Source organism: Ovis canadensis, chromosome 5 (genome assembly GCF_042477335.2).
Source record: "Ovis canadensis isolate MfBH-ARS-UI-01 breed Bighorn chromosome 5, ARS-UI_OviCan_v2, whole genome shotgun sequence".
NCBI lineage: Eukaryota > Metazoa > Chordata > Mammalia > Artiodactyla > Bovidae > Ovis > Ovis canadensis.
The window spans coordinates 63487684-63515537 of NC_091249.1; the positions used below are offsets into that span (position 1 = coordinate 63487684).

At 36.7% G+C, this 27854-nt stretch overlaps 2 protein-coding genes across 3 annotated transcripts in view; both read left to right on the top strand.

Annotated features, from left to right (window-relative positions):
• Nucleotides 1-23845, top strand: part of UBE2D2 (ubiquitin conjugating enzyme E2 D2) — a 43391-nt gene extending 19546 nt beyond the window's left edge. For both annotated transcript variants that reach the window (XM_069592240.1, XM_069592241.1), the window contains exons 2-7: nt 11548-11611; nt 15944-15975; nt 16055-16132; nt 16219-16324; nt 21624-21717; nt 22922-23845. In XM_069592240.1, coding sequence (XP_069448341.1) covers nt 11548-11611; nt 15944-15975; nt 16055-16132; nt 16219-16324; nt 21624-21717; nt 22922-22967 — 420 coding nt within the window. In that variant the 3' untranslated portion in view covers nt 22968-23845. The remainder of the gene's footprint in view (nt 1-11547; nt 11612-15943; nt 15976-16054; nt 16133-16218; nt 16325-21623; nt 21718-22921) is intronic.
• On the top strand, nt 1752-5012 carry LOC138441363 (DNA-directed RNA polymerases I and III subunit RPAC2). Its single transcript, XM_069592243.1, has one exon. It carries the CDS (start codon nt 3068-3070, stop codon nt 3467-3469), a length of 402 nt encoding a protein of 133 aa, XP_069448344.1. The 5' UTR covers nt 1752-3067; the 3' UTR covers nt 3470-5012.
• Nucleotides 23846-27854: the final 4009 nt, after the last annotated feature.

Here is a 27854-nt window from a genome sequence, read left to right on the forward strand (position 1 = left end):
TTATCCTTCGCTAGGTACTTAAAGGAGAAGGAAATGGCAACCCACTCCAGTACTCTTGCTTAGAGAATTCATGGACAGAGGAGCCTGGTGGGCTGCTGTCCATGGGGTTGCACAGAGTTGGATATGACTGAAGCGACTTCACATGCATGCATTGGAGAAGGAAATGGCAACCCACTCCAGTATTCTTGCCTGGAGAATCCCAGAGACAGAGGAGCCTGGTGGACTGCTGTCTATGGGTTCGCACAGAGTCAGACACTACTGAAGTGGCTTAGCAGCAGCAGCAGGTATGTAAAATTACTGTGTGTAATTATAACAATCTGTTCTTCAACAGGTATTTACTGGGACTCCCTCTGTATCAGGAACTGTGCTGGATATCAAATTCTTATTTGTCATTGGGTTGAGAGACATTAAATAATCATACATATAAACTATCTTGAGTTGCTAAGGCAACTTGTACTTTTCCATCATAGTATTTAACAGAAAATGGGGGAAAAGGGCTTCTAGGAAACCTCTCAGCACATTTAAGTGAAGGCTAAGGGTGCATGTGGTAGGAGGGTGCCTAGAGTATTCCAAGCACACTGTCCTGGAGTCTTGAGCTAGTTGAAATTTAAAAGCTAATTGATTAAGAAAAAGCTTTGAAATGAGTAAATGGTAGTTCATATAGGTAAAATAAGGTCTTGAAAATGTTCTTGATCCTCAGTAATAAAGAATATTGTCTTTAATTAGAACATTTTCATCTAAGTGGTTATTGCTGAAGTGCTCAAAGAAATGAACTCCTTATTCTCTAATGTTACCCAGTCTTACTTAAAACACCTATTCCATTCATGTTCAGTAATTAAATCTGAATATATTTTTGTCACTATAGACTTTCTATTTTCTGGCACTGTAGGTGATTAGGCTGAATTGGACTGGACTTCCTTCTTGGAAGTTGTTACTGTACTTTTGTTTATCATCTCATTTGCCAGTGTTTGAACATCAATTCTGCTTGATATTGTGCTAGACATTTATTCATCTGCTTATTCAGACATTAGTGTGTCTCTTAAGTTCCACTCTGGAAAATGCGGTAAAGATTATATTATACCTTGTCTTTAACTCAAGGAATTTAGAATTAAGTATTCCAGGGGTAGCATTAAGGGTACACATAAATTTTGATAGTTGTGCATAAAAAATTGATCATAAGATATTACTATATCATATGATGCTAGATTTGTATAGTACAGTTAGTAATAAGCTACTTGGAGAAAGAAGGAAGTCCCTGGGAAATAAGATTTTTTTTCATCCTAAAAAAAGCAGTATATGGACAGTAATCTTTTAAAGTGAAAATATTTGGTGTTGTATTTTAAAATCATAAGTGTGCTATTGTGAAGATAGATGAAAGTGAACTGGGGCCTAGCCTTTTTAAAACAATTTTTTAACCTCAGATTCATAATTAGGTTAATCACATGCATTGTCAGAATTTCATATTGGTTTTTCCTTTGTGTGCCAAAATAAATACGAATCCTTATAACTCTGCTGTAATTTGTTTTATAGAAATTTCAGGGAATTCACTGATTGTATAAGCTTTCAATATTTGCAAACTTTTAGTATAACAGATAGGATTAGGATTATATAATTGACAAATTTTGCTAATATCTTTATGTAGCATATCATTTCCCCTTTAAAAGATATGTGCTTCCCCCCCCCCCAACCCCTTTTTATACAGAGAAAGTATTTTAAGCCAGAAAAACATCTGCTATATATTTGATCACTACTGGAAGCTATCAACATTGTCACAAAAATAGCACTTGTAAGGATTTCCTGGAACTTGACAAAAGTAACTTCAAACAAACAAAAAAACCTGTCTTTAAAAATTAATAAAAACATGTGATTGCTTTAGAAAAGAAATTTATGTTGTATTAACTATATCTGAAAAGCTATTCATAATGTGCTTTCTCTTACTATAAACATTCTCTTAAAACATTCTGATCACAGTGTTATTAATGTACTTAATACCACTGAGCTGTATACTTAAAATGGAAAAAAAAATGGATAAGATGGTAAATTTTATGTTTGTGTATTTTACCACACACACCACACTGGAGTAATTTATAGTCCAGATTGGGGGTGGGGGGAACAAGGTATAGATAACTTTAGGACAGTATTAGCCATGTTGGGTGGATTTCTCTATGTCATGTTTAAAAGTCTTTTATTCTATAACAAAAAAAAATTCTTTAGGATAAAAAGTGTTCTTGGTTCCTTCAGACTTATTTCTGACTTTCCCACAGACATTAGGCATTTATGAGAATAAAATCTTGGGTGGGGAACGTGGCATTGGAAGAATGGGCCACAGAAAGAAGCAAAGCCTGGTTCTGTGCCCAAACAATAGTGTTTCCTTTGTTCAGGACTTGCTTAGAATCTTGAATATTCTTATAAGAATGTGGATTATAACATTTCCCAAATTGATTTGACCCTTAAACCTATAATCAAACCATGTTTTTTTAGTTTAACTTCATTGTTTTATAGATACAGGAGTTCTAATCTGGAGAAGTCGAATGACTTGCTTAAAGTTACTTAAGAGCACAGTAATAAAACATCAAGGGATGTTAAGACTTCGGAAAAACTGACTTCTGTCTGTTGCCCCTGTTGATATCAGCAGGAACATAAACAGTTGTAGAACAACCATTATAATTCTTATGAAGCTAATTTTCATTTAACAATTACACATGAGATGGTTAGTTTCCAGTATTTACAGAAGGCTTGTCAGATAGTGATGAATGACTATTCAGATGGCGGATAGTTTCTATCATGTTCATCTCTATCATGTTCTTAGATGTTGGCAGGTGAATTGACCTCTTAGTTAAGCATGCTCTAGGAATAATTTTCCCATCTCTAGGCAATGATTTGGTTTGCAAGTTCCAGTGTGTTGAACAGTACAGTTATTTCTGTCTGGGTGTATGGGTTGAGGAAATAATTTTTTAAAACCCATACATAGCTTCCTTCCTGCCTGCCGCGCCCGCACGCTTCGAGGCATGGGGCAGAGCCTCCGGCCGGCCCGCGCCACCTGAGCATCCCGGAAGCCGCCCCCGCCATGGAAGAGGACCAGGAGCTGGAGAGAAAAATGTCTGGAATGAAGACCTCAATGGCTGAAGGCGAGAGGAAGACAGCCCTGGAGATGGTCCAGGCGGCTGGGACAGATAGACACTGTGTGACATTTGTGTTGCACGAGGAGGACCATACCCTAGGAAATTCTCTTCGGTACATGATCATGAAGAACCCGGAAGTGGAATTCTGTGGTTACACTACAACCCATCCTTCAGAGAGCAAAATTAACTTGCGCATACAGACCCGAGGTGCCCTCCCCGCGGTCGAGCCCTTTCAGAGAGGCCTGACTGAGCTCATGAATGTCTGCCAGCATGTGCTTGACAAGTTCGAGGCCAGCATAAAGGAATATAAAGATCAAAAGGCCAGCAGAAACGAAGCCACATTCTAGTCTCTCACCATACAGGGAGAACTGACCTCTAGGATATTCTATATGTGCTCTTGGCAAAACCCAGAAGTAAAAGATTGTGGTGACAGCACGATGTGACCTGCAGAAGGGCCTGCTTCTAGCTCATAACTCATCTTAGCTGTTGGAGTCCCTGCGAGAAACTGTATTCTTCTAATAAATTCCCTCTTGTACTCAAAAAAAAAAAAAAAAACCCATACATAATCAAAGGCTTTGGTACACAGTTAAAAAAGAGGAGGGGTACTTATTATTTATAGGGCTTCCCTGATGGCTCAGCGGTTAAGAATCTGCGTGTAATGCAAGAGACGCCTGTGGGAGACATGGGTTCAATCCCTGGGTTGGAAAGATCCCCTGAAGAAGGAAATGGCAACCCATTCCAGTATTCTTGCTTGGATCGTAAACAAGAGGAGCCTGGCAGGCTATAGGGCATGGAGTCGCAAAAGAGTTGGACACAACTTGGCAACTAAACAACAGCTTGTTATTTAAGTCAAAGGAGTGTTTAGTTGGAAAAACTCATGTGTATACAAGAATGTGGGTATAAGAATATTTGCCAAAACATTATAATAGTGAAAAACAGGAAATAAATATCTGTCACCTAAGGAAAGGAAACACTGTGGTTTATGTACCCAGTAGCAAAATAAAGTGGTAAAAAGGAATAAACTATATCTTCATGGAAAAATATTAATGTCTTACTATGTTGAGGGAAAAGCAAAGTATAGAAGAATACATGCCATGTAACACTTTTTAAATAAAGTTTAAAAACATGATAACAAGACTATGTTGTTTATGGACACATAGAAAATGTATATAAGTATGCAAGAGAATGATAAACTCTAAATTCAAGGTAATCATTACTTTGGAGAGGAGAACACAGGGGACTTCTTAAAGATCTAGTTTGATCTAGCAATGTTTAGATTGGGCTAAGCTGAGTACAGTTCAGTTTTCATTCCAATCCCAAAGAAAGGCAATGCAAAAGAACGTTCAAACAACCACACAACTGCAGTCATCTCACACGCTAGCAAAGTAATGCTCAAAATTCGCCAAGCTAGGCTTCAACAGTACATGAACTGAACTTCGAGATGCTCAAGCTGGATTTAGAAAAGGCAGAGGAACTGGAGATCAAATTGCCAACATCCGCTGGATTATCAAAAAAGCAAGAGAGTTCCAGAAAAACATCTACTTTTGCTTTATTGACTATGCCAAAGCCTTCGACTGTTTAGATCACAACAAACTGTGGAAAATTCTTAAAGAGATGGGAATACCAGACCAGCTGACCTGCCTCCTGAGAAATTTGTACGCAGGTCAAGAAGCAACAGTTAGAACTGGACATGGAGTAACACACTGGTTCCAAATTGGGAAAGGAGTACGTCAAGGCTGTATATTGTCACCCTGCTTATTTCACTTATATGCAGAGTACATCATGAGAAACGCTGGGCTGGAAGAAGCACAAGCTGGAATCAAGATTGCCGGGAGAAATATCAATCACCTCAGATATGCAGATGACACCACCCTTATGGCAGAAAATAAAGAATTAAAGAGCCTCTTGATGAAAATGAAAGAGGAAAAGTTGGCTTAAAACTCAGCATTCAGAAAACTAAGATCATGGCATCTGGTCCCATCACTTCATGGCAAATAGATGGCAAAACAATGGAAACAGTGAGAGACTTTACTTTGGGGGGCTGCAGCCCCCAAATTCACTGCAGATGGTGACTGCAGCCATGAAATTAAAAGATGTTCCTTGGAAGAAAAACTATGACCAACCTAGACAGCATATTAAAAAGCAGAGACATTACTTTACCAACAAAGGTCCGTCTAGACAAAGCTATGGTTTTTCCAATAGTCATGTATGGATGTGAGAGTTGGTCTATAAAGAAAGCTGAGCACTGAAGATTTGATGCTTTTGAACTGTGGTGTTGGAGAAGACTCTTGAGTCCCTTGGACTGCAAGGAAATCCAACCAGTCCATCCTAAAGGAAATCAGTCCTGAATATTCATTGGAAGCTGAAACTCCAATACTTTGGCCACCTGATGCAAAGACCCTGATACTGGGAAAGACTGAAGGCAGGAAGAGAAGGGGATGCCACAGGATGAAATGGTTGGTTGGCATCACCGACTCAATGGACATGAGTTTGAGTAAACTCCAAGAATTGGTGATGGATAGGGAGGCCTGGTGGGCTGCAGTCCATGGGGTCGCAAAGAGTTGGACATGACTGAGCGACTGAACTGAACTGAAGCTGAGTAATAGGTTTTTGCTGGGTATTTTCTATAGTCTTAGTTGACTTGAATTTTTTAAAAAGAGTACAGACATTAATCTCAATAAGGTTACTACTTCTGCTTATAATCAGTTCAGGGAAAGATTGCTATTGATACATTTTTATCAATTTGTCTTTAAAATAGAAGGCAGCATTATTAAGAGGGAAATAGAAAATATTTGAGAGTGCCAAGGGATTAAGTGTATCAGTACCAGATATAAAAGATTCTGTAATTTGCTGTTTTCAGAAATCATAATTTTTTTTTCAAACTGATCTAGGATAACTGAGTTACTAATATTTCCAGAGTTTTAAAAATTTGTAATTTTAAATACTCTAGCAGTTAATTTTTAAATACTAACTTCAGATATTATGTTGGACATGAGTTAGCGTTTCTGTTGCAACCCTGGTAAGATAGGGGTAGGGCAGGGAGAATGCAGTGCTAAGGTAATAACAGACGCTCGCCTTCAGTGTGCCTTGAAAATGTGGAAACACCCCTTTCTTGCATTCATTCTGTGCTGCCATGTTTTCCTTCACCTTCCCTTCACTTTGAGTCTTGCTGGTAATGAGTTTTCTAGCCTTGCGTTTTGTCTTTGATGCTTAATTCGTCAAACGTAAAGGCAGTCAGGATTTAGTGTACATCACAATTTCCTGGGGGACTTGTTAAAACGCACCTTGTTAGGCTTTGAAACTGCAGAGTTTCTGATTCAGTAGGTCTGGTTGGAGCCTGAGAATTTGCATTTCTAATAAGTTTTCTTGTGATAATGATGCTGCTGTGCCAGGGTCTCATTTTTGAGAACTACTACTTATCTAGTTGTTCTTTCTTTACTGTTCATTCATTTTAAAGGAGGTTCAGTTTGATTTCCTGGACAACATATAGATTCTCAGATATTCTAACTTGTACATTTCTACTATTTTAGATTCAGACTAAAGAAGCATGATATAATAGAACATATATAGTACACCATGTCCTTACTCTAATTACAAGTTTTCCTTGGATTAGCTACTTTGTATCTTTTTTATGTATATAAAATGGGGGATTAGTCTAGATATCTCTTCTGATGTTAAATCATAATTTCTGCTTAAATCTTCTCATATCCTGATTTTCCACCAAAGACCTTTGATTTGTACAGGAAATTTTAGAACTATTGACTCTTGACTTTGGAGCCAATTTTCTATAAAAGTAACTATAATCTCTCATGTCCCCATCTTATTCCTTTTATCATTTGCTGTAGGGTAAGACCAAAATGGTGAAACAAATCTGTGTTCCGTACTATGTATATTTAGCTTCATAATTGTTAAGACTGGGGAAACGGGGCTTTTTAAAAATAGCTAATATCATTAAGTTTTACCAATTAACGACCTATTTGAGTATTTGAGGATACAAGGAAAGCAAAGTCAGCATAGCCCTTGTAGGACCCCCTCCCCACAGTTAGGAAGTCCTCTTTCTTTTTGCTGTAGTGCTGTAATACAGAAATACCACAGGCTTAGAGGCTTTAGTGTTCTGTTTTCTTTAACAGTGGTCCCTTTTAAAGAAGGGTTAATTCTTTGGAAAATAGGTACTCTTAAGATAATAATATATAAGGCATTATAATCATTCCTGTGTATCTTTATTGGAAAACATATTCCTGAGCCAAAAAAGATAGTAGTAGGAAATGTATTTAAAAGTTGGAGGACTTCCCTGGTGGTCTAGTGGTTAAGACTCCACGATTCCACTGCAGAGGGCAGGAGTTCAGTCCTGGTCAAGAAACTTAAGATCCTGCATGCCACGCAACATGGACAAAAAAGTTTGTAGTGAATTAAACTTTACTGGAAAATAATTAATTGGTATAAGGTTTGGGGGCTGTTTGAACTAAATTAAACACTTGGGAAAGTTTCAGATAATCAAAATTGTCTATAACCCTTAATCTTTAAAAATAATGGTTCTGTATACCTAGAAACAAGGAGCGTGTACAATGTCAAAGAAGAAAATCTTAATTGAGAACTCTACTAAAATCCACAGTTTATTTAGAAAATAAGACCTTTATTATAATATTTTTTTTTATTTCAAAGTTAAGACGATAAAGTCTCTTTAGAAATTGAGGGTTCTTTACCTTAACTGTCAAACTTCCCTCTTCCCTTTTTTTCCCTAAATTTAATTATATGTGCTTTGTCTATAAGGGCTTCCCAAGTGGCTCAGATGGTAAAAAGTCCATCTGCAATGCAGGAAACCTGAGTTCAATCCTTGGGTTGGGAAGATCCCCTGGAGGAGGAAATGGTAACCCACTTCAGTATTCTTGTCTGGAGAATTCCATGGGCAGAGAATCCTGGTGGGTACAGTCTTTGGGGTCACAAGGAGTAAGATATGACTGAGTGACTGATACTTTCACTTTCTCTCTATTGCTCTTTCCACAGAAGAGTTTTCCAATAAACAGAAATGTTGCTTGGTTTTGGGTTTTGTCCTAGCTCTACTCTCAATCCCAGTAATGTATGATTTGCTATATGATATGTAAGACAAAATCTGAATACTATTTGGGGGGAAATAAAAAGTCAAGGAAATTAATGTATAGGTATAAAGCCATATGATAAAGCCAACAGCCTGATGTAATAGGGTATATTTTTCTGCCCAGTGATTTGGCTAGATCAGTGCCTTTAATTTCAAGATTTATCTTTATTTTGTTTTCTTTTTGCCACATCACTCAGGTTGCAAGATCTCAGTTCCCCCAGGCCATGGTAGTGAAAGCCCAGAATCCTAACCACTATATCAGTAGGGAACTCCCTTCTGTTTTTTTTTCCCCCTTCAGTTTTAATCATAATGCAGGGACATCAGATTTTGTGGTGGTTGTTGTATAGTCGCTAAATTATATCCAGCTCTTGTGACCCAGTGGACTATAGCCTGCCAGGCTCCTCTGTTCATGGGATTTCTCAGGCAAGAATACTAGAGTGGGTTGCCATTCCCTTCTCCAGAGGATCTTTCCAACCCAGGGATCAAACTTGTGTCTCCTGCATTGTAGGTGGTCTTCATTGCAGGTGGATTCTTTACCACTGAGCCACCAGGGAAACTTCAAATTTTGTAGTTTCTGTGTTTATTTAGTCTAACTGGGTTTTCACTATTCTCATTACTGTTCAGATAGTCACAGCTTTTTCAGAACTTTTTTTTTTTAATCCAAATGTATAGTCAGAACTGGTAAGTTATTTTTTAAATAGACAATAAATATACTTGTTAAAGGTATGAAAGAAATACATGTAGTTCCTATTCTTACCCCCAAAGCAAAGTTTCCTTCTGAAGGCAAATACTTTGAATTAGTTTTGATCCATTCTTCAGAGATACTGTATGCATATATGAAGATGAATGAATATATGCCCTTTTAGTAAACAACTTTTCTAAAGTATATATAATAAATCTATATACAATAAAGTATATACAATAAATCTTTACTATGATGTATACAATAAAATCAACAATTTTAAGTATACAGTTTGAGTTTTAATGAGTATAATTCACAGTTTTGTAGTCCCTACCAAAATCATAATATAGAGTATATCCATAGCCCCCCAGATTTTCCTCATGTTCCTTTGTAATCAGTCCCCTCCAACTCCCTCTGGCCCCTAAAACTATTAATCTGGTTTCTATCGCTATAAATTTGCCTTTTCTAGAATGTGTATCAATGGAATCATACAGAATATAGTCTTTTTATGTCTCATTTCATTTAACATACTTAAGTGAGTGCCTTGAACCAAGGAAGTGTTGGAATGAGTATGTTAATTGTCAGTTAGCACAAATTTGAGTTAAGGTTTTCTTTTTTTTTAAATTATATAATATTGACTTATGAAGAGGACAAGGATTTTTTTTTCCTTTTAGCTTTTTGAGATGTAATTGGCATAAGTTTAAGATGTTCAGCATAATGATTTGACTTACATATATCATGAAATTATCATGGTAAGTTTAGTGAACATCCATTATCTCACAGGTACAAAATAAAAGGTAAAGAGAAAAATTTTTTCCTTGGGATGAGAACTCTTAGGATTTACTCTGTTAAACTTTCATGTATAGCATACAGAAGTGTTAATTAACCTCTTGTCTGGAAAATTCCATGGACAGAGGAGCCAGGTGGGCTACAGTCCATGTTGTTGCAAAGAGTAGGACAACTGAGTGCGTGTGTGTGCACATGTACACACACATACATATTACAGCCCTACCACTTAAAACTGTTAGTAAGTATAGTTGACCTCCCACACTATGTTACTGTCTCGTATACAACATAGTGGTTTGATATGTTAAAAACTGATCACCGCCTGATGAATCCTTATATTCAACTTAGATGAGGTTAGTCAAAAGATGTAGCTTAACTTTTGTGTTTCACATCAAGCAAGCTCTCTAGTTATAGTGACCTGTATTACGAACATTTGGGAATGTGAACTGTACAGTAAGTTTTTTGTTTTCTCCTTGAGGTGGGCAAGGAATCTCTGTTGTAGAGAAATACAAAATCTTCAAATTGAGATGTGAAAGGAAGTAAATATTGTTAAATCTTTATCTCAATCCCAGCACTTAAGAAAAAAAAAGTAAGAGAACTTTTTTCTATACTTTATGCTTTATCCTCCAAGCTTACAAATAGGATAAAACAAAATAATTGATGTAACGACTGGTTGAATAAGTTAACTCAGAAGAAGGAACTTACAGAAATATCTGTGTTGCAATTTAAAATATTTATTTATATAACTCAATAAGGTTTGAAATACTTTTTAAGTGGTAGGTTTTACCATTGAAGTTTTAAAAGATAATTAAAACTAGTCCTTCCTCAGTTTGTTTTTATCTCACATACCAAGCCAAAGGGAAAGGGAATATAGTATGATTTCCTGCTTTGTGGTTTTTAAGGCATCCCCACCCAATAACAAATCTCAAGTTTGTGGGTTCTTGTGTTAAAGTAGCTAAGAAGCTGGCATCTTTTGTAGAGCATGCTGCTGCTGCTGCTGCGTCGCTTCAGTCGTGTCCGACTCTGTGCGACCCCATAGACGGCAGCCCAGTAGGCTGCCCCGTCCCCGGGATTCTCCAGGCAAGAACACTGGAGTGGGTTGCCATTTCCTTCTCCAATGCATGGGAGTGAAAAGTGAAAATGAAGTCGCTCAGTCATGTCCGACTCCCAGCGACCCCATGGACTGCAGCCCATGTGTAATTCCATCTCTGATTTCAAGACTTTATGATGGGTTATATCCAACCAGCCTTTGTAGTATATCCCTTTTTTTCCTACTACCTTTGGAAGCTTTGTAGTGGATATGAGCTGAAAAAATACCAGTATCTTGTCAGATGGTTCTGTATGATTTGAAACATTTGTGACTCCGTTCATCTGAAGTGTAACTTAATGGTTTTGAGGTACAAAAACCAGCTGTTGATCTTTATTGGAAAATAATAAATAAAGTGTTTACTTAAAAACAGTTTTTGTGAGACTTCCCTGGCAGTCCACACTCCCAGTGTAGGTGCATGAGTTCAATACCTGGTCTGGGGACTAAGATCCCGCCGCATGGTGCGGCCCAAGAAAACTCAAAGAAACAGTTTTTGTGGTTCTTTAGTATATGATACATGTTTACTTTCATTATATTTAATACCTATTAAACTCCAAAGCAAAAATGATCTACTTTTAAAAACATACATTTATATTCAGGAATCCCAAATATTTTAAAGATTTAATTAATCTACCTTTCTCTTCTCTGACTTTGAAGGAGTGCTGCTAAAAGCTTTACTGGTGAGACAGAGATTATTGGTAACAGTGATGGTGTTATTAATGGATAATAGTTACTTTTATGTTAAATACATTTCTTTATTCTCTCCTTCTTGAAGGAATTGAATGACCTGGCACGGGACCCCCCAGCACAGTGTTCAGCAGGTCCCGTTGGAGATGATAGTAAGTATCTAAAAGGAATACTAAAACATAAAACAGCATAACAGTGCCTCTGGTGAACTCTGGTACTAATAAATATATATCTGCTGAGGTTATTTGTATGAAGAGTTAATTATGCAATTTTCCTTTATTTGCCCATGAAAGGTGCAGTTTTATGTATATTCCATCATCTTTTGTACTGTATTTTGTTTTGAATGTCTTCTGCCAGATGTTGTCTGTGTAGTTGTTCTGGCTCTTCCTTACCTACCTTTTGTCCCTTCTGGGTATTTACCTAAGTCAAAATATTCAAGCTTTTGTCTACAGCAAGCTATTGTTCTTTAGTAAGATAATAGTAAGTATGATTGGGGGGTGGTGTATATATGGGTCTGTGTCTTTCTTTGTATTGACTCATATTTGTGAAGACAGCTACAACTTACCTTTAATTTCCAGTTTATCTTCTTAATCCTGTTTGAAATAATTTATTGTATCTTACCATACATGTTGGATAATAATTTTACTTTTGTTCCACTTTGTCTCAAGACAGCTTTTCCCCTAATACCATCTTACAGCCTTTTAAAAATGAAGGATATTTGAATAGGCTGTGTAACTAATTCTCACACACAAAAATGCAACATTTAGCAAATAGGGGAAAAGTGGAATATACTTGGAGTATATTTAGAGGCATTTGTGTAAGGGAGGTGTATAGGTTAAGACAAAATAAATGAGGTTATATGTACTTGTGTGTAAGATTAATTTTTTCCTAATTTTTCTTAAGATTGTTGTTTTGGTTTGCTAAATCCTTAGGAATCAAAGCAGAATCCTTGTACAAGGATTGCTTTATAGATAAAACAGATGTTATAAATTATAAGACTTAAGTACTTGTTATGAAAAAATCCCATTTATGTTATGTTTAGATCTGTCCAGTATTACTGAGTATGTATAGTATTTGATATCAAACAGGACAGGCCAAGTACTTAAACACATTATCTCATTTAAGCCTCACAATTCTTTAAGTAATTAGAAAAGAAATTGTTAACTGTTTTAGAGAAGAATCTAGTGAGAGCTTTGTGGTGGTTCTTGAAGTAGACTTATCCTCAGATTTTCTGATTCTAGTTTTGTCATTCCATGGTATCATATCCATCTGTATCAATGTGGTCATTCAATTTTGAAAGAGTGTTTTTATTTCAGGTAAATTGCTCAGAGTTGAGAGAGGCTGTTTTTTTTTTTTTTTTTTTGAGAGAGAGACTGATTTTTAATTAAAAGTGTTTGAAGTCTGGGGATTAGATTTCATTTTTGAAGTTCTGTAGTGTGCTAAAGTAATTTGCCTTTGTTTCTACCATAGTTGGTACTACTACATTCCTTTCTCAGATTGAAAAGTGGTTACCCTGCAGAGTTAAACTCCCCCCTAAAGCATAAGCAATAAAAGAAAAAGAAAGAGAGATTAGACTTCATCAAAATTTAAAAATTAGGTACAGCAAATGATACTGTTAAGAAAGTGATTTTAAAGTCTTTATATCTCAACATTATAAAGATCAATAACCCAAATTAAGAATGAACAGACGATCTGAGTAGCTTTTTCTCTAAGATATTCAAATACATTAAGAACATGGAAAGATGTTCAGCATCATTAATTATCAGGGAAATACATATCAAAACCATAATGAGGTGTCACTTTACACCCACTAGGATGGCTAGAATCAAAAGGTCAAATAGTAAGTATTGATAAAGATGTGGAGAAATTTGAACCATCATACTTTGCTGGTAGAATGCAAAATGGTACAGCCAGCTTGGAAGAAAGTCAGCCTGACAGTTCCTCAAAAAGCAAAACACAGAGTTTACCATATGACCCAGTGAGTTCATTCCTAGGTATGTGTCCAAGAGAAATAAAAACATATATCCCTATAAAAACTCACACCTGATTGTTCATAGAAATTTTATTTATAATAACCAAAAAGTGAAAACAACCCAAATGCCCACCAACTGATGAAGGGATAAGTAAAATATGGTGTAGCCATATAGTAGAATATTATTTGACAATTAACAGGAATGAAGTATTGATACATGCTACAACATGAATGAGCATAAAAACATTGTGCTGAAAAGACCTATACTCTGAACACCATTAAGATGCTGGTGAAAGAAATTGAAGATGACATAAACAGATATTGTTAAAATGACCATATTGCCCCAGACAATCCACAGATTCAGTTCAATCTCTTTTGAATAACCAATGGCATTTTTCATGGAACTAGAACAAAACAAATTTAAACTTTTGGAAACACAAAAGACCTCAAATAACCAAAACAATCTTGAGAAAGACGACTTCCTGACTTCAGACTGTACTACAAAGCTACAGTAATCAAAAATAGTATGGTGGTTGCACACACAGAAAAAAGCATATGGATCAGTGTAACAGGGTAGCAAGCCCAGAGATGAACCTATGCATTTACGATCAATTAATCTACTGCAAAGGGAGCAAGAATATACAATGGAGAAAAGTCAAGTGATACTGGGGAAACTGAACAGGTGCAAGTAAATGAATGAAATTAGAACATTTTTTCACACCATTTATAAAAATAAACTGAGAGATCTAAATGTAAGACCAGATACTCTAAAATTCCTAGAAGAAAACGTAGAAACACTGGCACAAATTGCAGCAATATTTTTTGGATCCATCACCCTAGTGATGGACAGACAAATGGGTCATAATTACTTACAAGCTTTTGCGTAGCAAAGGAAACTGTAAACAAAACAGACAACCTGTGAAATAGAATATATTTGCAAAACGATGCAACCAACAAGGAATTAATTTCCAAAATATACAAACAGCTCATACAGCTAGTTATTAAAGAAATGCAGATCAGAACTACAATGTGGTATTATCTCACACTGGTGAGAATGGCCATCATTAAAAAGTCTACACATAATAAATGCTGGAGAGGGTATGGAGAAAAAGGAACCCTCCTACACTGTTGGTGGAAATCTAATTGGTGCAGCCACTATGGAGAACAGTATGGAGGTTTCTTAAAAAACTAAAAATAGAGTTGCCATATGATTCAGCAGTCCCACTCCTGGCATTTATCTAGAGAAAACTCTAATTTGAAAAGATACATGCAGCCCAGTGTTCATAGCAGCACTGCTTAACAATAGCCAAGACATGGAAGCAACTTAAATGCACTCCAGAGAAAGACCTAAGTCAGTGACTCTATTAGGTTTTCTTATATGTAACCAGTGTGGCAGAATATCCAATTAAGATTTAAAATAGTAGGTCTCCAAATGCTTTTTGTTAATTAATATGGGGCCTTTAATAGAACCTTTGTTGAAGATACTAGGACTGATCTTAGTGGCTCAAAGTAACTTTCTCCTTAGCTACTTAATCCATAAAAAAATTAGTTGGCAGAAGTTAAGAGGAATTTTTCTCAGTACTAATGATGAGTAATCTAAAAAGGAGAGTCTCAGCAATACCTATCCTTTATTTTTAATCCTTAGTAAACAGATTGCTCTTTGTAGCTTCAGGCCCCAGTGAGGGGCAAGCCAACCACAGGGGCAGTTCTCATACAGATGATCAGAAGGAATTTAAGGGTTTGGGCTGACATCTGAGTGGATTTTTGTGTGGTTTTCTAGTCTTCACATTCCCTCCTTGCATCAAGAGTTAGCTGGTTTGAGTTGCTCATGTATAATCCCATTGACAGCATCCCTTAGTTTGCTCAGATCCTAGTGTGATTGTTAAGTGCTTAGTAGCTTGCTTAGAAGGTGTTGTACTTAGTGGCATCACCTTTGAAACAGAACATGCACCGTTTTTTGCAGTTTGAAGAGAAAATTTCCTTACTAAACAAGTTTATGATTTATTGAGATTATCCCTAGAGTTTGTAATCAAGCTTGGGACTTTCAGCATACGTTTTCTTTATTTATTGAGATACCAGTAATTCTAAAGATCTACACATGAGAACTCTTGGAAATTTTTTTCTCACTGGAAAGAACTAGCATTTCCTAATTTGAGTATTATCTACTTTTAAGTTTACTGTTCTGCTCTATCAGTTCGGTTCAGTTGCTCAGTCGTGTCTGACTCTATGCGACCCCATGAATCGCAGCACGCCAGGCCTCCCTGTCCATCACCATCTCCCGGAGTTCACTCAGACCCACGTCCATCGAGTCCGTGATGCCATCCTGCCATCTCATCCTCTGTCGTCCCCTTCTCCTCCTGCCCCCAATCCCTTCCACCATCAGAGTCTTTTCCAATGAGTCAACTCTTCGCATGAGGTGGCGAAAGTACTGGAGTTTATGTTAGGAAACAGTAAAAAAAAAAATTTACTGTTGATATTACTTCATGGTGACTTTTTGTTGTTCTTTTTTCAGTGTTCCATTGGCAAGCTACAATAATGGGACCAGTAAGTATTCAGATTAATTTCAGAATAAATAGTTTAGGTAATTCACTCATTTTAACCCAACATTTTTTGTTATCAACAGAATGACAGTCCCTATCAGGGTGGAGTATTTTTCTTGACAATTCATTTCCCAACAGATTACCCCTTCAAACCACCTAAGGTAACTGGGATACGCAAATTGTTTTTTTATCTACTTTCTACAATGCTAATGAAACTGTTTATAAGAAGTTTTCCTTGTTTTGATAGGTTGCATTTACAACAAGAATTTATCATCCAAATATTAACAGTAATGGCAGCATTTGTCTTGATATTCTACGGTCACAGTGGTCTCCAGCACTAACTATTTCAAAAGGTAATGGAATGGATATTTGATATCAAAATAAAGCCTACTATTTTTGTGTGTGTGTGTGTGTCTTTTTTAGGTTACTTATTCTTGAAAGGGTTAGTCAAATTCTTTTTCAAGAGAATGTAGCAGTCCCCCTTATTCTTGATCTGGGATTTAGACCCACTAGAGAGAGTTGGATTTTTAAGCATATGTATACCTTGGTGCTGTGATTGCTCTCTGTCCATTCTTCTTGCTGTTCAGGCATAGATTAGAATATGGCGCCTGTGAATCCGTTTTTTTAAGAGCATGGTTAATGTAGACAACAAGTAATGTCTTTCCAGCCTTGAGATCCATGAATGGAAAGGATAGATAGTGTTCAGGAATAGGAAAAAAGCAGCCCTTGTAGAGGAATGTTTGTACTATAATTATAGATATTAGTTTCTTGAAGGACAAAGTATAGATGAATTCATATTCACATTATTTAAGGTTTTACCTGTTCTTGTCTTTAGGTTTCTATCAAGAACAGAATCATCATTTAAGATAATCAATTTAATGTATATTTTTATGTGAGCATCTTAGTCTGTGGTATATTGGTGCATGCATGTGTGTGTGTGTTTGAAAATGTGTGGAGAAAGTTACTAACTTTGTGATGAAAGATCCAGTAGTTCTTTTAAATAAGACCTAATTATATGAGTAGATTGGATATTTCTTTATATACCTGAACTGAATATTATCTTACTTGTTGATTTGAAATTCTACAACCTTTCAATGTCATACTCAAATGAAATCACAAGAGGATTGCTGCTACTGCTGCTAAGTCGCTTCAGTCGTGTCCGACTCTGTGGGACCCCATAGACAGCAGCCCACCAGGCTCCGCCATCCCTGGGATCCTCCAGGCAAGAACACTGGAGTGGGTTGCCATTTCCTTCTCCAGTGCATGGAAGTGAAAAGTGAAAGTGAAGTCACTCATTCATGTCGGACTCTTTGAGACCCCATGGACTGCAGCCTACAGGCTCCTCTGTCCATGGGAGTTTCCAGGCAAGAGTACTGGAGTGGGGTGCCATTGCCTTCTCCGCACAAGAGGATTAAATGTTGTCAAAATACAGTACAAGAAATAGGCTACAAGTATGATAATGGGCTGATTGGATTGGGAAGATCCCTTGAAGAAGAGAATGGCAGCCTATTCCAGTGTTGTTCTTGCCTGGAGAATTCCATGGATAAAGGAGCTTGGTGGACTACAGTTGCGAAGAGTCCAACATGACTGAGCAACTTACACATATACACACGCACACACATATGAAAATGGGCTAGTATGTTTAACAGATATGAAGAACATGTATAAATCAGTAAGAGGAAAAACCTAGATCCCAATAGATGAATGGACAGAAAGGAACAGAATAATCAAGGAGATACAAATTAAAATAAGTACCTATTCTTCACCTTTTGGGGCTTCACTGGTGGCTCAGATGGTCAAGAATCTGCCTACAATGTGGGAGAACCAGGTTCAGTTCCTGGGTCAGGAAGATCCCGTGGAGAAGGGAATGGCTACACACTCCAGTATTCTTGCCTGGAAAATCCCACAGACAGAGGAGCCTGCTGAACTACACACAGTCCATGGGGTCACAAAGAGTCAGACATGACTGAACGACTAACATTTTCACTTCACCTTTTAAATTAACAAAGATCTTTTAAAAAGGAAACTAAACATTTTTTCGTACATTGAAGTACTTTGTGAAGTACATTGGAATGATTGCTTATATATGCTACAGATAGATTTGTTTAGTCTGCCTATATGTATTAAGAGATAGGAGATTTAATCATTAATATTAACACCCTTTGATGCAATAATTCTTTCTAAGAAAACAAACCCAACTGCTAAAATCTCCCTCTGCATCTGCAACAATGTTATTTCTGAAAATTAGAAATGACATATAGGTTCAACAATAGAAAAAACACATTCGGTTCTGGCACATGCATTCAAAAGAATATTGATCCTTACAAATACTATGGAAAATGGGAAAATACAGTGTTTGATAAAAGCAGAAGAGATAAAATATTATACACTGTAACTTGCATTGTAGAGAAAGTATATTAAATAGCTAGAAAGAAATAGTTTGGGTATTTGAGGCTGAAATTTGGTACATGAAATTTTTTTTCCTCTCTACTTAAATTTTATCATTTCTTAAGTGCATACATTTAGACAGGAGGCAGCATAGTTTCATGGTAAAGAACGTAGATTCTGGATGCAACTGCCTGTGTTAGTGAGATTTGAGACGGATTAGCTTCTGTATTCCACAGTGTTTTCATCTATAGAGTAGGGGTGATAAAAACTATTTCACTATTATTCTGGAGCTTAAAAAGCAAAAATGCATAGTTAACTGATTCCTTGTAAGCACCCAAATAACTGGCATAAAGGCACTATTGTAAAAAGTATTGGATATTTGTCATGTTATAATTATGGTAACACTTTTATACCCTTCCACATTAATTTTTTAAAGGCACAAAAACTCTGAGGCATTAAATTAAGATTTCTGGGGTCCTAGGCAAAAATGTAAACAAAAAAAAATAAAAGGACCACATTTTTAAAAGTTACTGAAATAGCTTTACAGATGAGTGGCCCCTTTTGTTTTTGTAGGCCTCTGTGCCATTCAGTGGTTGCTTGTGAAAGTATTCATATGCCTGTTGTTCTTGTGATTTCCTGACCTGTTTGCTCTTATTTTACCAAGTAACTGTGGAGATATAAATCTAGATATAAACGGGGCCAAGAGAGGTGGGATTCTGTGTGTGGGTGCGTTGGGTGGATGGATGGTGGGGCGGGGGGAGTCTGTCTAGATAGCTGAAATTGTTACCATAGCTTTTTTCTCTTCCCTTCTGTGCCTAGTGGTGGCGTTTTTTTGTTTTGTTTTTCAATTATTCTAAGTCATAAGGGCTGTTGATTTATTTGACTTGATATGTTCTGTCTGGATAGCTATCTTTTAAAATAACTACAGTACCATTTTGTTGAATTTGGTTTTATCAGCATACCTAGGTTTAGTGTTTTAAAGATTCTTTTGTAAATTGAAGTATGGGCAAGCCTTTCTGTGAAAGACCCAAATTCTGTGTATGATATAATTATTCTTTAGCATATTCTGTTTTTAAGGGCGATAATCTAGACCCAAAATACCCTCCTCTTTGAGTATATAGGTAAGGGACCTAAATATACAGAAAACTTGAAGCAGGTTAACTGTATCGTAAAGCTACTTGACTTAGAATTTGATTTAGAATTGGAAGTGACTAAGTTATGACACTAATGAAATTGGTTATGTACTGAAGAAGAATATATATATAAGTGAAAATTCAGTTACTTCAGTAAAGAGTCTGTACAAGCTGTAGAAGTAGAAGTTACTCTCTTTATAGAGAAAGAAAGTATAGTATATTATAAGCCAAAATCAATTTTCTAAAAATTAAAGGAACTAAGTAGTGTACTAAAAATCCTTTCACTAGATCCAGATAACCACCATCCTACTTTCCTTTTCTGGAAAGAAAGTGAGGAAAGTTATTTACTTAAAGCTTATCTTTCTAAAGTGATGCAAATGAACTTATTTACAAAACAAACAAATTCACAGACAGAGAAAACAGATTTATGGTTGACAGGGAAAGGGGGATGGGAGGGATAAATGGGAGCCTGGTGGGCTACAGTCCACGAGGTCGCAAAGAGTCGGACACGACTGAGCGACTTCACTTGGGATTAATAGTTATACACTGCTGTATATATAAAATAAACAAGGACCTACTGTATAGCACAGGAAACTATGTTCAGTATCTTGTAATAACCTATAATACGAAAGGATCTGAAAACAAACGTATATGTATAACTGAATCACTTTGCTGTATACCTGAAACTAACACAACACTGTAAATCAACTATAATTTAAAAAATCTCTCTTTAAAGTTGCCTGTTTTAAATAGTTGGACAATAAGTAAAGGAAACTTATACTAACTTGGTAGTGTATCTAATTTTAGGTGAAGAGTCGGTTGTATTCTTGCCAGCTTGATAGGTCAGACAAGTTTCTTCTGTAGTCAATAATTTCATGAACAACCAAAAATCTATAACTCCCTGTTGTCATTTCCAGGAAATACATGAAATCTTTCCTAATTGCTGTTAGAATGTTCTGTGCTTGAAGAGGGCATCAGGTGGTACACCTGACAAAGGGAAGAGAAGATGTTTGGGAATGCCACCTGCCAGAATTGTGGGCAACAGGAATGAAGAGTCAGAAAACATCTTTCCTGATGTTTTTTATTTTCCATATACTCTTAAGGCAAGGAAATAGCTTTTTTGTTAACAACTGAATGATAAAGGGCATGTAAACTTTCTTTATCTCTCAGAAGCCCTTGATCTCTGTAGGACAGATTTGATGGGAAAATGAGTAAATCCCTTTTCCTGCTGAATTGATGTTTTGGGAGTACAGTGGGCTCTAAATTATTGTCTCTTGTTACAGAACATTAGAGAAAAATAAGATAGCTGAATTCTGTTAACATCAGAATAGGAGGATTGGAATTTATTGGTATGTCAGAGGCCACTGGATTTAATATAATTAGTGGCTTTGGCCTCCTCTTTGCCTTCAGTAAAGGAATATGTAAGTTAACAAATTTAAACAGAGGAAATTGTACTATTGAGATTTGTCTGCCACATTTCAGGTTGTCGTTGAGGAAATGACTGAGATGAGATTTTAACTTGTTACTGAAGATAGTTTGAGACTTTTGTTTGAGATATGTAATATCATCTGTAATAAAGTGTGGCCAGCCCCATCTGGGGACAAGTACTGGCCTCTGTGTTCTTAAACTAAATTGTTTTCAACTAAAAATGAAACAAATCCATTGCATCTGAATATGGTACCTGACATCAAGAACTAATAATTGTTGGATTTCATAGTTGTCATTTCTTACTGAGAGCATTCAGTAGTGTGGTTGTCTTTAGAATTTTGAAAGCCATTTATCCCTGAACATGGGCTTCTAAAAATTGAAATTTATAAGCTGGGGAAAGTCTTATTGGTCTAGGATTTGAAAGACCTGTATTCTATTAATAATTCTACTCTGATTACTCACTAACCAGGGAAATGGCGCAAGACAGTTCACCAGCCTGGGCCAGCTTTCTTACTGGTTCAAGCTTAGAGAAGTCTTAGAATCTTTGTTAGTTACTGTTACTGTAAACATAGATAGAGCTTACAAACCTGCTAGACACTACAATAAATAGGGTCTTAGAATTTTCTCTTATGTTGGCATCTCATATTTCTTTCAGCCTTTTTGCTTTTATCCTCTACTAATTTATATGTTTTTTTCATTCTAGTACTTTTGTCCATCTGTTCTCTGTTGTGTGATCCCAATCCAGATGATCCTTTAGTGCCTGAGATTGCTCGGATCTACAAAACAGATAGAGAAAAGTAAGTATGGTCTCCAGACAGAAGAGTGTCTGATAGGGTGGAGATGTTTGTGTCTAAGGTCTGAGCATGGGTCAGACACTTAAAACGAAGTCCTAATATATCAGTTGGGGACGGGAAAGAGCAGTATTTGCATCAAGTATCATAAGTAGATGATTTTGTCTCTGTTTTGTATGATTCCTACTGTCTAGAAGAACTTTTCTACAGTATATTTTCCAACAGCTTTATGTCTTCTTGGTTTTTGACTTGTAAAGATTTTGCATCAAGAGCCCAGTTGTCTTAGGTAGGTATTTATAAATTAATGGGAAAGAGAATTGATGTTCTACCATTTGGAATAATCTAAAAAAAGAAAGTAAATAAATGCTACAAGACCCAAAAGCCCCAAATTTTATTTAAAATAAAACTTGCAGAATTTGCACATTTTAGAATTGTATTATGAATTATTGAAAAGTGGTCAGGGTATCAAAAGATATAGTAAATGAAATGTTGTAATCTTTCGTTTGTTTTGCATATTATTCAATAAGATTGTGAAGGAGATAGATGGGAGGAAATGATTCATTTTCAAAAGTTAAAATATAAAAGATTAAACAGTTATTTGAATTATTGGCTAGAGAGGCATGTATATAAGATATTTTTAAAAGGAGCTGCAATGAGGATGGGGTATTCTAACAGCAGTTGGGTCTTAGTTTTTTTGTGTGTGTCTGAATCTACATAGTATCATAAGAATTAAAGATCCTTTGCCCTGCTTATTTTATTACTAGAATGTTCTTCTGAAGCAGTAAACCCATTCATTTTAGCAACCAAATTGTTAAAATAAGTTCTGCCAGAACTGGTTGTTCTGTTGATGCAGGAAAAGTATTATGTCAATTTGATCATTTTTATGTGATTTCAAGAACCATATAATATAGAATTATATTGTTTGAAGAACTCCAAATAAGTAAAACAAGGGTTGAAAATCATCTTGGAAATAGGTCAGTGGAGTAGAGACTGGAGATATGCCAGCAAATGCTGAAATTTAATTAGAATCCTATATAGCATTTATAGGATATTTCTAATGTTTATTAGAAATTTGGAGTAGGAAGATGGCTTCACTTAAAGTTCTATAAGTTCTTCCCCTCAAGTTACTAGGTGGGATAATGAATGAACTCTGTTGCTTTCTGACTGACTCCTTACCTATGTTAAGCCAAGCTTCTCTTTGTGTGTACAGGTACAACAGAATAGCTCGGGAATGGACTCAGAAGTATGCGATGTAATTAAAGAAATTATTGGATAACCTCTACAAATAAAGATAGGGGAACTCTGAAAGAGAAAGTCCTTTTGATTTCCATTTGACTGCTTTCTATGAGCCCACGCCTCATCTTCCCCTGTGCACATGTTTACCTGATACAGCAGTGCTGCGTGTTGTACATACTTGGAACAACAAACTAGAAATACTGTACTTCTGTACCAACATTGCCTCCTAGCAGAGAAGTGTGTGTGACAAGCCAGTTCTCCAGGCATAACCTAGGTGTGAGACTAAAAGCTTTCCTTATTGACTTAAATTTGGATAACAGCAAGGTGAGGGGTGGTGGGTATGGTGTGTTCTTGGATGGGAAAGAAAAGCTCCACTGACCTGTAGGAGATTGTTTTTTAAGTGAAATCCTATTAAACTCAAAACAGTTATGAAAAGCAAGGTGAAAAACATGAATATGTTTCTGTATTCCTTTTATTCCGAAGGACTTACGTCTTAGGTGAAAGTTATGACCAACCAGATTAAACTCTACCCACATCCTGTATTTTAAGGTCTAACTGGTCAACATTTAAATGGATTGGAGCTATTAGTAAGTAACGTGTGATGGGCTTTGCTCCCAACTCTTTTACATCTCCTCACCCTTCAACCTTCATCTTTCAGCCCCTCTTTCTCTCTTCCATAATTCTTTGGTTTGTATGTGGTTTCTCAGTTAATACATAGCTAATAGCTCTTATTTTTCTTATGTTTTTAACTGCTTAGGTCTATTTGGATGTAAGGGTGACAATTCATTTGATGGAAATACTTGTGTATATTTAAAGACCCAGTTGCTCCTCTGGAGCTTGTACGTTCAAGAATGATTAATCTGTGTAATAAACTGATTACTACAGTCATTACATATAATTTGTGTGAATAGGCTTTTTGATTTTAAGAACTTTGTCTAGCTGAGATTAGTGGTGGATTTTCTCCCACCCCTGAAATGTTTTCATTTATATTGGTTGCACTTCAAAATCATGAAACAATTCCAGTTTACACAGTAAAAAGTATATCTTGAAAGTAATTTTATTGAACAAGATAAACACATAAGCTTAAAAGAATTTCCATGAAACATATGTGCAGTATTCCAGGGACATGACTGTTACATAAGAAATTTGCTTTATTATTGAAATTAAGCTGCATTTCACCAAAACCTTGTGACATTCCTTTGGTACATAGGACATAAAACAAAGGCATTGCTGTTTGGTAAGTTAAGCTTCTGTGATTGTGATTGTAAAAGAGCAACATTGACCAAACCTGGGAAACATGAGCACAATCTTGTATTGGAGAGTCTACATAATTACTTTGCACTAACATTGCAGGATGTTCATCCAATTTTAAATTGTACTGTATGTGGCTTTTTGAAGTCTTCCCTTGACGCTAGTAAAATGTAGTTTGAAACTTGTAAACAGCTGTGTTTGCCAGAAACATCGTTCGTGTGAACTAGGCAAGTTACCGTTTTTCCCCCTACTTCTCCTAATCTAATTGTAAACCAGGCTAGCCTGAAAGCCCTGGCTGATGTGCTTTAGCCGTCAGCTTCTTTCAAATGCATCTTTACACTCTTGCACACAAATTGAGGAATAAATGTCCACTGCTTTTGGTTTTAAACTTGTTTGTCTTATCTCTCAGTGTCACTATATCTCAGAACTAAAGTGTGATACACCAAACCTTTTAAAGTGCTGCATTTTAGCTGCTGGGTACTTATTAGTATTTCTAGTATCCTTGATTTTGCGAAGAAGGTTTGACTGTTAATAATTGTGGGTAAAGGAGTTAGAATTGAGCTCTAACCTAGAATTACCCTCATTCTCAGTATCATGGGTAAGTGGGAATTCAATTTTTGACTGTTGACCATGGATTAGTTATACAGATCCTGAAAGCCTCATTCTGTGGTCATCTTAGAGACCAGCCAGCTTATTACCATTTATTAGGCCACAACATAGATATTTTTACAAGAGTGCTTACAAGTCAAGTGTAAAGTAAAAGTCATTGTCCTGATGTTCAGGTGCTGAATGAAACATTAGGCCTTTGAATGCAATTGCTCTTGCTCATTTGAGGTTGGAACATATATTGTTAAGTTTGGTTGTATATTCCTTGGCCAGAATGAAGGCTTAATGAGGGAGACCATCTTCCCCACTCACAAAAAACAGTGTGTCATTTGGGATGGGTCTCATCTGGGATCACGTTGCTTTTTATAGAACTGTCTCTAGTTTTATCACAAAAGCTTGTTTGCAGTAGATTTGATTATCTTGGTGAGGCATTGGTAATAAGGGAATGTCAAGTGTATGGCTTGCTTTGCCTTTTTTTTTTTAATTGAAATATAGTTGGTTTACAATGTTGTGTTAGTTTCAGGTATACAGCAAAGTGATTCAGTCGTACATATATATTTGTTTTTTCAGATTCTTTTCCTTTACAGGTTATTATAAAATATTGAGTATAGTTACCAGTGCTGTATAATAGGTCCTTGTTGGTTATCTGTTTTTTTATATAGTGGTGTGTATATGTTAATTGCTTTGCTTCTCAACAACATGGAACGCTTGATCAAGTTATGGTTGAAGCAGTCTCTTTCAGTAAAACTACATGATTTCAGATACTCACATACTCTGTTACTGGCCAGTGGCCATTGTCCGCTAGTTTCTACATTTTGGGTAATGTAAAGATTTGGAAAGAGGACTGTTGGGTAGGGGAGTGGCAGGGAGGTCTGTAAGAGAGAAGGATATGGTAGTCAAAGAGAGGAGTCCATGTTCTCTGCACTAACTTAGCAAATAAAGCACTCCTTTTCTGCTTCCAGCAACTATAGTATTCCACTTTTCCAATCATTCCTCTTTGCCTCAACAAGTTATTTTGAGCCCTATTGTGAGGTGAAATGAATTATTTCTAAACTACAATTGAAAAGCCCATAAACTGCCCCTTGACTGCAATTAAAGTGAAACTGGCCTTGTCTCATATGCTGTACCATACCCCTTAATAAATCCAGGGGGTAGGTTTTAGTGGAAGAATTTTCTTGAGTTCCTAGGTCTTCTGAATTATGAACACATCTTTCCTTCCTTCCTACTTAGGAATAGCATCTTTGTTACCCCTGCAGAAAATTGTCAGTCATGTTAGGAACTTGTCTCCTTTTGATTCCATTTGTGAAACAGTCTTTAAGTGATGGGTTATTCCAGTATGTATGGTGTTATATAAGAGAAAGCAGATTTTTTTTTAAAAAATTTGATGATGCAAAACACAAATGCTGATTTGACATAATATTCACATAAAGCTTTTTCTCGCACATTAATAACAGATTTGTAAATCCAGGGGAACTGTTATAATCACTATATAAAACATACTATATTAGCATTTCAAAAGTTTTTTCCAACCCATTTCTTCTTTATAGTCTAAAACATCTTCACCATATGTAATAAGATAGAGCCACAAGAAGTTGGAGGTACCCAAGACCATTCCAACTTTCCACCAGTCAGTTTGTCATGTGATAGCTCCCAAACATAGAACTTTGAATGTGCTAAAAAGCCACTCAGGATCCTGGCTGGGCCGGCAGCCTGGAGAAGTGTGGAGAAAGCAGATTTTTAATGTGAGAATAACTATGAAGGTAGCAGTCTATCAGAACATACATTCATATCCACCCAAGAAGAGAAATAGACTTCCTTTGGGACACTCCTAGAGCCTGTTCCCTATTTCCTTATTACTTTTGTGTGCACTTAGATGAAAAGTGGCTCTGAGTTCCCAGTACTGAACTCAGTTTCAGTACTCAGTTTCTTAAAAACCTTTTCCTAACCTAACCCCCAGCCTTCTCGATCTTCCCAATCCAGGGATTGAACCCAGGTTTCCCACACTGCAGGTGGATTTCTTTACTAGCTGAGCCACAGGGGAAGCCCCCAGCTAATGTAAGTGGTTGCTATTGAGGCCCCTCTGAGTATTTCCAGGCCAGTTCTTGGGATGGGCCTAGAAATAATGAAAACTGGCCATGGGATCACTTTGTTAGAGTGATCCCAAAACAAATACATTCCCCCATTGTTGTCATATTTTACCCTAATCAATATAAGCAGAAAAACTCAAAGACTGAGACTGTACAACTTTAAGGCCTTTGGCTTCAGTGTAACACAGTCACCAGCCAGCTTTGCCCTTTCTCAGTGCCTGTTCCAGGGCTAAAGAAGAGGTAGAGTCGGACATTTCTGTGACAAGTGATTACTTTTCATCTTTGAATTTTTTGTGGAGCTACATCTTAACCAGAGCAAACTTCAGATGCCTGTCTTCAAACTGCCTCTCATCAGATGAAGAACGATATGAAGGTCTTATCACCAGAATAGCAGTTTAATAGTTTTCCGCTGTGTGGGGGTTTGTTTACAACCTCCAGTGTGAGTTGTTAGTAGAATGGCCTTTTCCGGGGCTGGGGTTCCTGATGACCTGACGGTGCACACTGAAAACAAATGGTTGATCACTTGGCAAAGTGAAGAAAAAGTTACTAAGTGCCCAGGTCAGGCCTCCGGTGATGGATGTCCAAAGAAGAGCAGTGCCCGCCTTAGTGTGCTGTGTTCCTTTTCAGACTTCTCTAAGGATATGAGCTGAGACAGCAGCCATTTTCCCAGGCACCTCACTTCTTGCCCTGAGTCACTTGTTCTCCTATTTGAATTTCTTCCTAAATACTTAGGAATCTTGATTCTTAAAGGATACTCCCCTACCATAAATTGTAGGGCCTATTAGAGAACAAGAATTACGAGTAGGGAGGGTTTGGCCAGCTTTTTCACCCTTGATTTTCCATAGGAAATGAAGGTAGCTTTGGAAGCTCCATAGCTGCTGCTGCCTAGACCATCTGACTTGAAGGTTTCTAGAAACAATACACAAATACAAACTGACAATTGGGCTCCAGAGCCAGCTCAGG

Bases quoted from the DNA above. Each gene is read 5' to 3' on its own strand.
- LOC138441363 (XM_069592243.1), top strand. From the start codon at position 3,068: ATGGAAGAGGACCAGGAGCTGGAGAGAAAAATGTCTGGAATGAAGACC.